At 49.4% G+C, this 13970-nt stretch overlaps 1 protein-coding gene across 1 annotated transcript; it reads right to left on the reverse strand.

The window, feature by feature from the left end:
* Positions 1–290: 290 nt before the first annotated feature.
* TMEM64 (transmembrane protein 64) lies at positions 291–13970 on the reverse strand (the record flags this gene model as incomplete). Its single annotated transcript, XM_023744828.1, has 3 exons — positions 291–2270; positions 7909–8064; positions 13827–13970. Coding segments are annotated over 3 exons (444 nt in total), but the record flags the coding sequence as incomplete, so codon positions are not given.

Below are 13970 nucleotides of genomic sequence, written 5' to 3' on the forward strand. Positions count from 1 at the left end.
TGCAGCCTGGCTGGTCCCCATTCCTCTCTCCCCAGTGTTGAGTGTCTGAGCCCTTACAGTGTGATGGTGTGATGACCATTTGCATATTAGTTCTTTATTACACAGGATTCTCAATGACTGGAGGCAGGATTTGATCAACATGAGAAATCCTGTGGCAGCGTGGTGCTGCCCGAGGGGGAGCAGAGTGGCCCGCGCCCAGGGCACCAGGCGTGGCACTGTCCACTCGGGGCTGGAGAGAAAGGGAGGGTGGCTTCACGCTAGTGTCTTAGAAACAGCACATCCACACGATCTTAAGTAAAAATGGGTGATTTATTATATAAAATGATTGGCAGCATACAGAACAATCACTTCTCGTTCACCTTGACATGTTTATTTGAAGTGCCAGGCAACAGTTGGAAGAGCAGGTTATGAACTACCAAAAGGTTTATGTTTGGGGAAATTATTCAAGTTATGAAATGCTAAGTAAATAAATGCACTTCAAATACATAAAGTGCACACAAGTTTGAGAGTAATAACCTTAGATGAATGATTCCTTCAACAAACTAACCAACGAAGAGCACAAGAAAAGTCAAGTTAGACATGGACCAAATGTATTGCTCATTGTAAAATCATTAAAAAACAAATGAAACAAGGAACTAAAGAAGTAATTAGGATTCAAAAAAGAATAAGAATATTCCAATCTATGCGTTTTTCTATCAATAAAGACAATGTGGAGGCTGCCCGCGTGCTGCAGGCCTATTGCCTGCGCTGAGGCCCTGGGCAGATGCTGGCCGAGCCCCGGTTCCTGGCAGGCGAGAGCGCGGTGTGCTGCAAGGGAGAACACTGCGCTTGCCCTGGCACAGAGAACTTACCCACTGAGCACACTCAGCGCAGGACAGGATGACGCTGCTTCTGACGGCGCTTTCCCCGGGAGCGAACCAGGCAAAGGCTCCACCAATGGCCAGGCAAGTGGGAGTCTCTAGGTTGGAATCTTCTTGCCAAACTGAGATATGAACCAGAAAACCTGGATCCCATCTATAATCTTAGTTGTAAAAAACAAACAAAAAAAAAACCACCGAATCTTTAAATTCACAATCTTTAAATTCACAGATGTCAGGTGGTGCGTGAGTGCACATGCCCTCTGAGCCCAGGGGAGTCCCCGTGCACCCCCATGAGGGCTCCCAGCACCGCTCACAGTTCAGGGTCCTGAGTCTGATCAGAGAAAAGCAACTGGGAAGCAAACAGCGAGCCTGCTCCACAGCAGGCCACTGACACACGGCGAGCACGAGGCTCACGTCACATTTACAGTTTAAAGCTGCAGACAATGGGGACGAGGACGTAAGAACTTCAGTGGAATCACAAACATGATTTTAAAGCTTGTTTTTAAAAAAGGGTGTTTGGATCCAATAAGGCCACCTGAGTGACACCTTCAATGACAGCAAGCCCACCATTTTAAAGGGAAAACATTTTTATTTCAAAACCTAACGATGGCTATAAAAAGAAAGTGTTTAATGAAATGACTGGGTAAACTGCGTGCGACGGCCTTTGAGGAGGAGCAGTGAGCGCACAGCGGCCCCAGGTCTGCGCTGACCTGTCAGCCTCGTGGCTCCGGTGCCACTGCCCGGGGAGGAAGGGTGGTAAGAGCACTTCAGCCTCGATGGGGACCCTGGGCGTGACCGGCACACAGGCCACGATGCCTGCTGGCGGGCCACGGTCAGCCCAAAGTCAGCGTCTGCTTCTAACCGGGAATAAACAGGGAAGCAACCAAACCGAACCCCTCTGCTCACCCTTCTGGAAAGCGGCCGGGCAAAGGGCACGCACTTGGTGAGCAGGACGGATGCAGGCGGCTCCCAGACTTTGTAATAGGACTGACCAGCACACCCTGGGTCATTGCTCTGCTCACAAGTCCCCGGAGAGAAGACACCACAGCAGTGCAGACCGAAGGCCTCTGCGGGGTGACCGGGTCACCGTGCAGCCCAAACCCAGCCACTTGCCCACAGACAGCAGCTCTCGCCTCAGAAAAGCAGAGCCGTTTAAACCAGTCCTGTCTGTGGCACAGAACATCGGGCCAGCTCTGCCGGGGGGACGACACCCGGACAGCACCAGGCTGCCGACAAGCATGCGCTCAGGGGTTCCCGCGTAGGGGGTCACACGACGTCGATGCCGCTGTCCGGCTGCCCGCCGCTCACCAGCGGGGCTTCCAGTTCCACTTCACAGGTGACAAGAGCCGCCTTCAGCTCCACTTGCGCCCGATGGACCACATAGACCATGAGGCCGATGCTGATGACAACCTGCGAACCAAACAGAGCCAGTGAGCATGTCACCCGGAAGGAAGGGAGAGAGCGCCATTGAGACGTGGCTTAGGAACGTTTCCAACAGGACGCTCCTCAAACACGCGCAGGGAGGACTTTCAGCCGTTCACACGTCTGTCATCTACTCTCCCCTCAGCCGTCTGCTGGGGTGGGGCCGACAGCTACAGGTGACCAGGACTCGGTCACGCAGGAAAGCGCCCCACCAGCCCACACACGACATCATGTCAAGCCCGTCCCTTTAACTAAAAAGCTTCCCCAAGGATTGAAATGTGCGCAGCAGAGGGAATGCGGGCTGAACTCGTAACTTGCCTGACTGGCCCGTCTCTGCACACCTGGCCCTGCCCACAGGCGCCCGGGCCTCTGAGCAGCACCACCACTTGCAAACGAAATACCTGGTGCGGCCACACTCAGAACCATGAACAACCACTTGAGAAATGAAATGCCAATAAGCTTCAAAGATTAACACAGGACATGAATGTGAAAACATGTGTCCTTAGGAACAAAACCAAAGGAAACCATGACGATGGTAGAAATGCTGGTCAAAGGGAGTCTAGAGGAGGCGTCACGAACAGCCAGGCCAGGCCCGGCCGCTGCTGGGGTGGTGATGCCAGCCCAGGCCGGGTCTTCAGGCCCCGCCACCAGGGCGCGTGGTTCCTGTGCTTGTCCACAGAACGTCTCACACCCGCCTCTTCTGCATGCATGTACTCAAAGGCCGTCTGTCCATGGTTCTCGGAGCAGCCCTCAGAGAAGCGAGGTGGAGCGGGTGCTGTGTGATGGCCCACACGTGTCCAGAGGCTGCCGAGCCCGAGGTGACCCTGAGCTTAGCCCTGCACGTGAGGCCTCCCCGTCATGTTAGCAGCTCATGGGCATGTCCCAACTCCAAGCGTGAGGGGGTGGGAGGGTGGGGGCAGCGGGCACTTGGGGGGAGGGGGCGGGGCTTGGAACTCAGTCAGAGGCCCCATGAAGTGAGGACCATCACTCAGTGCAATTCTAAGCAAGTCAGATTTTAAAGGTGGGCTTTTGCGTCTATGTTTGTTCTCTAACATCTTAGTTCTTAAAAAGACAAGACACTGATTGAAAACCCCAACTTTGATACTGAGCAGTGCAAAGTGACACATGCGGAGATGGAAACGCCATTAGAGCGAAAGGGAGAGGCTGAGTGGGGACAAGGTGCCCAGTCCCATGTGAGACAGGCTGGAGGGGCAGCGAACAGTCTGAGATGTGGAACGGAGGCTGAACCCAACATGACTAGTCCTCACACCATCACCCGTACAGCAGCCCCCCAACAATGGACCAGGGTCCTCACACCATCACCCGTACAGCAGCCCCTCAACAATGGACCAGGGTCCTCACACCATCACCCGTACAGCAGCCCCCCAACAATAGACCAGGGTCCTCACACCATCACCCATACAGCAGCCCCCCAACAATAGACCAGGGTCCTCAGACCATCACCCGTACAGCAGCCGTCCCCTCCCAGCAACAGATGTGCCCAGAAGAAGAGTTTTCTGAGGGAGACGAGGAACCTCAGCTGCCGCCTTGAGAAACGCTGACTTAGGGGTTGGGAGGAAAACATCGCAGGGCCCGGGCCAGGCCAGCGGAAAAGCCGTGAGGAAACCGAGGAAACCGAGGTGCTCGGGGGGCAGTGCCCCGTCTGCACGCGATGGAGACGAGGTGGTGTGTGGCTTCGGGGAGCCTGTGACAAGCCACAGGACAGAGGCTCAGGCCCAGAGGCAAACCTCTGGCTCCGTCCCCGTGGGCTTCTCCTCAGATGTCCTTGCGGACCCAGGACCTGTGGTTTGTACTGACTCCCGCTCTGCTCAGCCCGTGACGTGTGAGGACACACGCGTGTTTTAAAAGGCTTCCCATCAAACAGAAGCCCAAGCACCGGGGGAAGGACTCTTGCCCAGAAGAGGACACTCACCATCACCGGGGAGGCACCAGCAAGCCCGGAGGCCAGCGCCTTCGCAGATGGGAACGGGTTTCCGTTTGAGGACCTGATGCTCCTGAGTCGGGAAGAGCGGTGGAGACGGGGGAGGGAGAGGGTGGCCGATGGGAGGAGGGAGGCGGTCAGGTGCCGAGGAGCCGCTGACGCCGCATTGACACCAGCGCCCGTCTGCCTGGCCCACGACCCCTGGAGGTGCAGGTGTGAAGATGAGACTCGGGCTCCCAGGGGGCTCTGGCTGTGGCCACACCAACTCGGGGAGACACATGAGGGACTGGATGAGGCCGCGGGTCCCAGCCTGTTTCAGGACACGGACTAGCCGGCCTGCTACGAGCACCACCTGCCACGGCTCAGTTCTGCGGCCACGCGGACCTGCCGGCAGCTCCAGAACTGAGGCGGATCTGCGGCCGTTTCTAGCAGCCGAGGAAGGTCCCGGCCCCACGCAGCCTCGCCGGAGCCACCCCTCTCCTCCGAGGGCGGGCCCTTCCGATGACGGCTGCTCCCCTCTCACATCCCACATCTGCAGGCTGAGCCAGTCCTTCCAGGAACAGGCTCCGAGCGAGGCGCCTTCCCTTTTTGCTGTGGTGGTGGTTTTTCAGAAATGCCGAGTTGAGAAAGATTTGCTTCCCCCCATTTGTATCCTGAGGTAAGTTTGCCAGCTCCCGTGGGGGTGAGACATGGTGGGAAAAGATCCTGCACGTTCAGACGCTCCACTGACCACTCCGCACTGTCCCGTCCTGGCGTAGGACTGCACGCAACACCGAGAGTCTTGGGAAAGACGTGTGGACGAGGAGTTCTAACTACTCACACGTAAGGTAGAGGAAAAGAGGTTTCGAATGGATTACTTGTTTTCAGGAAACTGGAGGAGCAAAATGTGCTTAAATTTATACTGAAAAAATATTGAGAATGCAGAGTACACCAGAATCTTATAGGGCCTCAAACAAATGACTCCACAGACAGAAGGCATAGAAAGCTTAATGTGACTTGCAGTCATAAAAATAAACCAACTATAATAACTCTAAACCTAGATTCAGGTTACCTAAAAAATATATATAGCTCTGAAGGCAAAGGATAAAATAAAAATACCTGACCCCCCGAAAAGCCAAATCATTGCCAAGTTTTCTTGCCGAGTCCTTCCGCTGACACGCCTCCTGTGGAGCTCACAGGCCGACTGCTCACTGCTCGTGTGCACAGGTGCGTTGTCCCTACAGTACATGGCACCTCAAAACCTGAGAACAGCGCCACTGACAGAACATCTGTGACCTGACACCACATGTCAATAACAGCATGAATCAAAACAAGTGGGTCACCATCTCGCTAGCACTACCTGTCAGCCGACCACTGTCCCTGGTCATGAGCGTGGCCGGCCCCTACAACGCCCTCAGCTCCGCGTCTGCCTGCAGCTGCCACCACAGACAGATGCCAGCTGCTGGTGTGCTGACACACTAGTGCTCAAGGACCGGAGGTGGGAATCTTGATTTGGAGCACCTGCCATTCCCGTGGTGTAAATATTTCTGCCATGATTAGTTTCACGCCAGCCATGTGCCGTCACTGAGGGTAGCGCTGCGAAGGATTATGTCCAAGGTGGGCTGGAAATAATAAAAATACAAACTTCCTAGGGTTTTGGTGGGAATTAAATGAGCTCAACTATATGGCAAGTAAAGCACTCAATAAAGGCTAGCTGTCCTTCATCATCTTACTAGATCGTCAAAGTTTATGACGATTTTCTATTTTGGTAAATCTCAGGAATAAAATGTATCATAACTAAAGAAATAAATTAACTCTTCCTGTATGCAATTTAAATGCACTAAATAAATGAGCCTACATACAGAACTTTTCTCTTTTATCAACCTCTTATTAGGTGTATCGGTTAATAGTGGCGGATTTTGTAATCAAAGAAAACATGATAATTTTAAGAGAAACATCAAAGATGCTTTATTCAAAGTAATGTCCATCGCTAGCTACACATTTCCCCCATCTTTCAGGTAATTTGTGGAGACCGTCCCAATAGAACTTTTCTTGTTTTGAGGCAAACCATTCAGAGACCCAATTTCCCACTTCTTCATACGTTTTAAAGTGCTGCTCAGAAAGTGCGTGTGCCATCGATCGGAACAAGTGGTAATCTGAAGGAGCAAGGTCTGGTGAATACAGCGGGTGGGTTCATACTTCTCAGGCAAGATCTTTTAACATGTCTTTAACTGGTTTTGAAGTGTGTGATGGTGCGTTATCATGAAGCAAAATTACTATGCCGTATCTTTTGGGACATTCTGGTCATTTCATGATCAAAGTGTGGTTCAAACTGATTATTTGTTGTTGGTAGCAATCAGCATTAACGGTTTCACCTGGTTTTAGAAGCTCATAATACTCCCCACCTTCCTGATCCCACCAAACACAGAGCATTGTCTTCTTTCCGAAGGGATTTGGCCTTGCAGTTGATGTTGATGGTTGACCTGGATCAACCCATGATTTTGTGCGTTTGGGATTCTCAAAATAAATCCACTTTTTCATTGCCAGTCACAATTCTATGCAAAAAAGACTTTCTTTCGTGCCATTGAAGCAACACTTTACTGATGTCTTTTCGGTTTTCCATTTGTCTTTCATTCAGTTGATGTGGCACCCATTTTCCTTCCTTTAAAATCTTTCCCATTGCTTGTAAATGATCAGAAATTGTTTGCTGAGCAACGTTTGATCTTTCTGCAAGTTGTTTTAGAGTTTGACGTGCATCTTCATCCAATAATGCTTGTAACTGTTGGTCTTCAAACTTTTTCGGTTGACCTGGACGCTCTTTGTCTTTCACATCAAAATCATCACTTTTAAAGCATTTAAACCAGCGTTCACAAGTATCTTGAGATGGAGCATGTTCACCATAAGCTTCCCAAAGTATACGATAACTTTTTCTTCAAAAGAAAGTAATGAATTAAAACTTCCCGCAAACGCTCTTTATTTGGCACAAAATTCGACATTTTTAAGCGTAAAAATATCTATGATGTTAACACCTTCAGCAAATTTGACATATGAAGTTTTGAAGCTTGCTGTCAATACAACAAACTAGCATACATATCAAATCGCATATATATCAACATATGTGTAACTCCATCTATTGAAAAAAATCTGTATTACCTGGTACATCTAGTATATGGTATCACATGTTCCCCAAACTATATTACAGTTTGCATGATAATAATCCATTATACAAATCTTATTTAGATTTGTAGCAGAAATCTTTACTCTTTAGAAAGCAATACTTTCTAAAAAAGGTTTGCTCTACATCAAATTACACCAGAAAAGATATATATAACCAATACAATATTCTAAGAAATAGAAGATGTTCAATAATTTGAAGATAAAGTAACTAAGATAAAGCCAACCCCACCAAATCTCACTAAAATGACTTTCAGAAACTGGTTTAGTGGTGACTGTGAAAATAATCACCAAAGAAAGAACCCGGTTTTTGTCATTCCTTTTTAAGATCATCTTCAATTCAGTTCTATACACTTCCTTATAGCCACACAATTAAAATGTAAATGTTGTCAAAATATTACGTATGATTGAAAGAACAAGAAAATACACAAAAAGCAAAAAATCTTAAATTATTTTCAATAAAATCTGTTAGGTTTAATCAGCAATGTTTTACAAGAAGGAAAGAAAGACAACGCTTGGCCTTAAACTCACCTGTAAACAAAACACAACATATCCACTAACAGTCTGCTCCGCAATGACGTCTTCCATGGTCCGCAGAGTGGTGCCCAGGTACGAGTTCAGGAGCTGGGTGGGCAGCAGCCCCGCCGAGGACGCCAGCAGGTAGCTGGGTAAGGGGAGCTCGGTCATCTGCAAGTCCAAGGGAAAGGGAAGGGTGACTCATCAGGAACGCCTTCACCTCACACAGAACTGTGCACAAGTCTGGCGAGTGGATTCCCCCTGGAAGCAGAGGGAGCTGAAATACTTTACAAGGATCTGAGTTTTAAAAATGATTATAAAAGGAATACATGCAGAATGGAGATTTAGAATAAAATGAAGTTTAAAATGTTTTAACATTCTATTTTTCTACCACTGAAAGGTAACGTGTGTGACTCTCTCTTCTTCCGTGAACAAGAAATGTGCACACGGTCGCTCTGTCAAGCCTCCTCCTGTCACCCCTTCACGAGCACATGAACGGCACTGTCCCGGCTCTGGAGCCACAGACCCCAGCGGCCTTCCGGGGCTGAGCACGCCGCCAGCTACCGTCTCTGAGCATCAATCAGCCTCTTCATCTGGGAAATGAGGGTAAAACCACCTCCCTGCATGGCTATTGTTAGGATCAGAAAGGCGTGAACAATATCTAGCAAATGCCCAGCTCACAACTGGCACGCAGCAAAGGCAGACATGATCGCGGGCAGCCATGCTACTGCTGTGTCTGCGGCTGCAGGCATCACTTTGTGTGTTTCACTGTGGACATGTGGTCATGTGCTTCTTTTTCTGCCACTACAGATAAAAACCCAGCTGTAAGGGACAGTTGTTTGCACACTAACCAGTATAGGAGGCAGAGTCTAAACTACTCCGCCAAACCTCAGCACTTGTGCCCTGTGCGACCTGTGCCGGGCACGGCTGCTCCTGGCACTTCTTCTGCCAACAGACTTCCAGCTCTCCCTCCAGCAGGCAAGCAGCTCCCTGGGGAGGCCGGCCTGGAGGCGAATTCTCCACAGTCAGGCTTGGAGTTGACTGCAGGTGTGGAGAGAGCTGCACCCCAGGCCAGCCTCCTACACAGGGACCCCCAACCACAGAACCTGTGAGGCGATGCTTATTAAGCCGCTCAGTTTTGGAATGATCTGTTACACAATAAATGTATTTCCATTTTTCTAGGAGAAATCACTAGGAGTGGACCCATTGGATCGAATTATAAAAACTTTTCCCAAAAAAGTCCAGTGACTGTATGCCTGTCAGTAAGCAATGCATTCGTGTCCTTCCCATCACAGCAACCTCAATAACGTTTCAATCCTCCTGAGTTTGACAGGGGTAAAATGATGTCTCATCAGCACTATTTAATACAATTGATATTAGTTTTAAAGTATGGCTTTATTTGTTCACATTTGCCCATTTGTTAATTGGAACACTACGTATTTTTCTTATGTATTCATTAGAGCTGTTTATGTAGTAAGGGGAACCTTTTAACTACTATATGTGGCAAATATTTTCCTCTATAGTATCCCTTATGTTTTGACATATAATTGTTTCTACATCTGTGTGTGATCAAGTATTACCTATCTTTCCCTCTGATTTCTCCATTGCTTTCAGCTTTAGAAAGACTCTTCAGATCCCCATGTTAGTTTTTACCCGTATTTTTTTTTGTAATTGTCTTCCTTTGTAGCATTTACCACTTATTCCTTCTAAAATTTATTTGGCTTAAATGTAAGAATATAAAGGAGAGGGAATAGCCTATCCCTGCCCTTCCCCCAGAGCCAGTCTTCCCAGCATTACTTGTGGAATTGACTTCTGCAGCGACTTGTGATGCTGACTTGATTAGAAATGAAGTAACTGGATGTAAAGGAGCCATTGGGGCTCTGATGTGGCCACTGACATCCTAGATCTTGTATTGTAAACCTTTTCATTTCTCTCCTTTGAAAAACTGCCATAACTAGTCTTACAGATAAATTTGAGGACTACTATGTCATTCAAAAAAATTAGTCAATTATATATATGATTAAGGTATATTTATAAATTAAACTGGATAGAGCTGAAACCTCCAGAATATTTAGCACTTATCCAAAATGTTTCTGTAATTTCTCAGAATTTTTACACCTTGTTAACATTTAGTAGTTTTATTTATGTACATCATGCATGTTATTCACTTATTTCTAAGCACTTCATGTTGCTGCTACTGCCATTAATTCTGAGAATAACTGTTCCATGTCCCCACCTCGGTATGACAGTGAGACCTGGTACCAACAGTGTAACCTAGAGCTCCCCTTCACCCACTCCTGCTTTGGGTTAAGCTGCATCCATCTGTTCACAGATGATCCACTAGAGGCCGCTCTGCTGGTTTGGAAGGTCACTCACAACTCCCTTAACGACAGACTCACATCTGCACCCCAAGGTCTTGGTGGCGCCCACAGACAGCAAGGTAGACACAGCTACCTGCCAGGAACCAGAACAACACAGCCAGCCCCAGAGGCCAAGCAGAGGCAACACCAGTGCAGAGCATTAGAGTGAGCGGGACCAACCAGCTGCAGAGACAGGGCAAGGGCGGCCCGAGGAGGAGGCACAGGGACAACTCTGCAAGCTGCATCTGGGCTGGCAGGCAGGTGAGAGGGGGCAGGTGGGAGGTGGGAAGGAGCAGGTGAAAGGTGGGAAGGGGCAGGTGAGAGGTGGGAAGGGGCAGGTGGAGGCAGGTGGGAGGTGGGAAGGGGCAGGTGGGAGCTGGGAAGGGGCAGGTGGGAGGCGGGAAGGGGCAGGTGGGAGGAGGCAGGTGGGAGGCAGGAAGGGGCAGGTGGGAGGAGGCAGGTGGGAGGCAGGAAGGGGCAGGTGGGAGGAGGCAGGTGGGAAGAGGCAGGTGGAGGCGGGAAGGGGCAGGTGGGAGGAGGCAGGTGGGAGGAGTCAGGTGGAGGCGGGAAGGGGCAGGTGGAGGAGGCAGGTGAGAGTGGAAGGGCAGGTGGGAGGAGGCAGGTGGAGGTGGAAGGGGCAGGTAAGAGGTGGGAAGGGGCAGGTGGGAGGAGGCAGGTGGGCGTCTCTAGGAAGAGAATGACCAGGACACTGGCAGGAAAGCAGGGGGTGTGTCCAGGCACATGCTGGGGACCCTGGGAAGCATGACAGGACACTAGGTGACACAGTAGGGCCCTGGGGGGACACTGGGGGTCTAGTTAAGGAATGACGTGAATGGGGCCCAATTTGAGGAAGGTTCCTGTTAGTTTGGAGCAATCACTGGAAAGGAGAACTTTCTTTAGAATAAACTTGTCAAGTACATAAGTAAATATGACAAAATGATCTTACATTGTAGCTAGTAATAAAACATTGTATGTTTTGGAAGTTATCTCTAAAATAAATATTTAAGTTACAAAATATCAGAATGCGAAGAATCAGTCCAGAGTCTAAATGTAATGAAGTTTCTCTGAATAGTTAAAAAGATCTTCTTTATAGAGTATGGCAAAGTATAGGTTTATAATTTTTACTCATTCAACAAAAATTTATCAAATGCCTTCTACACATGAGGCCCCACCCTAAGCAGAGATAAAGATATAACGATGGGAAACCATAGCGGCCCGGTGGTCACTGGGAGTCACTTTGTAGTTTCTTTAACAAGTGCCCATTACGTTCAGGAAGAGGTCACGAAAACCATCTATAACATTCACTCACCATGTTACAGAAGAAAAGCAGTGCATTACCACATGCAGTGACTAGAAAAACACACTAAAATGTTAATGATTGTTTTCTTCTTCAAGTAAAGATAATTTGTACTTTTCAAAGTTTTTACAATGAACTTATTTTGTAGACAGAACAAAAACCTGTTAAAATAAATTTTAAAAAGGTGCCTGCTTTTAAAGGTTTTTCTAATCGAGGAAAGATAATAAGACATGCGTGTGCATGTTACTATGACACAACAGGCTAGAGAGAGAGATTTGTGAGCTGCAAGCCCAGGAACCAGGTCCCTGGGAAACGCAGCTCTTCTCGGACCAGCAGACTGGTGAGCCCACGCCTCTCCAGGCACTGGCGTATGCTGGGCGGGTCACTTCCCACTCCGCCTCCCCTGCTTTAGCTGTTGGGGGTTAGGGTTGATGTGAGCATTAAATAAGGTGCCGGGTGGAAGAACGGAGCCTTCACTTAGTAAGCGCACTGTAAATAGTTATTAAATTAAAAAAACTCTAGGTATCAATGTTCTCATTTTGAAATGCATGGGATGGAGAGAAGGAAATAGTAAATAATAAGCAAACCACATTTTATCACAGCTATGCCGCAGGTATTACACACGTTACAACAGAAAGTACAGCTCAGAAGAATAACTATACATAACTCCTCTCTAAAATCAATCAATAAAAACATATTTAATAAACAATAAGTAAAATGCAGGAAGGGAAGAAGAAAACGAGAAATATGCCTGGACAGGAGAGCAGCAGCGGGAGGCCACGCAGCCCTGTACAAAGTACAACTTCTTACTCACATATTTAATATGTTAGACATTTAAAAAATACCTTTTAAATTAACAGACCCCTATTCCTTATTACAGGCACAGAACTACACTAGGGACTAAAGATACCATGAAGAAGCAGAGCCATGGTGGCAATCCTATCAGCAGACTACAGTGCAAAGTTTGACTCTGTCATTCATTTACTACCTGTGACCTTGAGTAGCAGCAGGGAGGGTCACAGGCCGAGGGGCAGGCTTGCTAAGCCAGCTCTGCGGCATGCGTTCACCGATGGGTCCTCCCAGCAATCCTATGGAACAGGCACCGCTGCGTTCCCCGTGTTACAAATGAGCATCTGACCCAGAGACAGAAGGAACGGAATAGCAAGCACCGCAAGGGACGGAAAAGGTGCAAAGTTCACCAGGACAGCGGCGAACTAGGCAAACTAGCGATGCAACCCCGGCTCCTTAGTCCCAGCCTTCGCTCTCTGTGGCCCGAGCGCGGTGAGCCTTCACGTTCACACTTCACACTGTAGAGGCGGAGACCCTACCATCTACGGTCAACACCAGGCCTCCGCCAAAACTCATCTACAGCCGCTGATGCTGCTGTTAGAGAAAACACAAGATGTGCAAAAGGATTTCAAAAGAAAAAATTAATTTTGTCACCAAGTTAAGCTATTTAGAATTATTCTTAATACACAAGTTTATAGAGACTAAAAATGACTTTTCTAAACAAAACAATGTGTCAGAACCACTACTATAACATGCAGGCCTCCTGTGGCTTCGAACGCTGTCTCTCTGCCGCCACAGTTTGAGTCTGGCTGAAGGGCCGAGTGCCAAAGTCTCTGCAAACTCTGCGAATCACCTAATTTGGGGCCTTGTGAACTGGTTCCACCACTTCCGCTCACAAAGGTGAAGCAGGGGCAGGTGGCTGGAAATGTGTCCCGACTCAGCAGGAGCGTGAAGAGGGGCCAGTCGCCACCCGCCACCAGCTGGAAGCCGACAGCAGCGCACAGGGCAGGTCTGGAGGCGCGAGAAGGACGTGCGCGCTGGGCACGGGGACCTGGGATTTCAGAATGAAGTTCTTCTAAGAAAGATTGCAGGAGGGCCTACCTCTTCACACTGCATTAAAGCAAGTACCGGGCGCAGGAGGCCTATTCAGTGAGGAAGCTTAAAAGTGTGGGTCTGCCGCTACAGCCCCCTGTTCGCGGGTCATGGAACCCTGGAGTCAGGATGCAGGCGACAGAGAAGGCTGCGTGCGGCCCTGGCTCCCAGAGAAGTAAAGTGGCAAATGGACATTTCCCTCCATCTGCACTCAGAGCGGCAAGTTCGGTTTTGATCAAAACATGCGAAAAGGGGGCATTCCGCTCCGCCAGACCTCCCGCTGGGGCCTGGCCGATCGGCTTGACCGTGAGCGCCCAGGGAGTCCTGGCCCCTGTCGCTGTCACCTCCCGGGCACTGACCACACGGGCGCCCTCCCCGCGGGGACCGACACTCACCGAGAACACCGCGTTCTGCAGCCCGAACGGGATGGGCGTCAGTCGGGCCAGCGCCACCACCTTGAGGCCGCCGGCGCGCTGCACCACGCGGACGACGGCGCTGAGGCGCTCGCTGCCTCGCACTCGGTGCCGCCACACGCGCCG

This window comes from Myotis lucifugus, unplaced genomic scaffold (assembly GCF_000147115.1).
Source record: "Myotis lucifugus unplaced genomic scaffold, Myoluc2.0 scaffold_490, whole genome shotgun sequence".
Classification (NCBI taxonomy): domain Eukaryota; kingdom Metazoa; phylum Chordata; class Mammalia; order Chiroptera; family Vespertilionidae; genus Myotis; species Myotis lucifugus.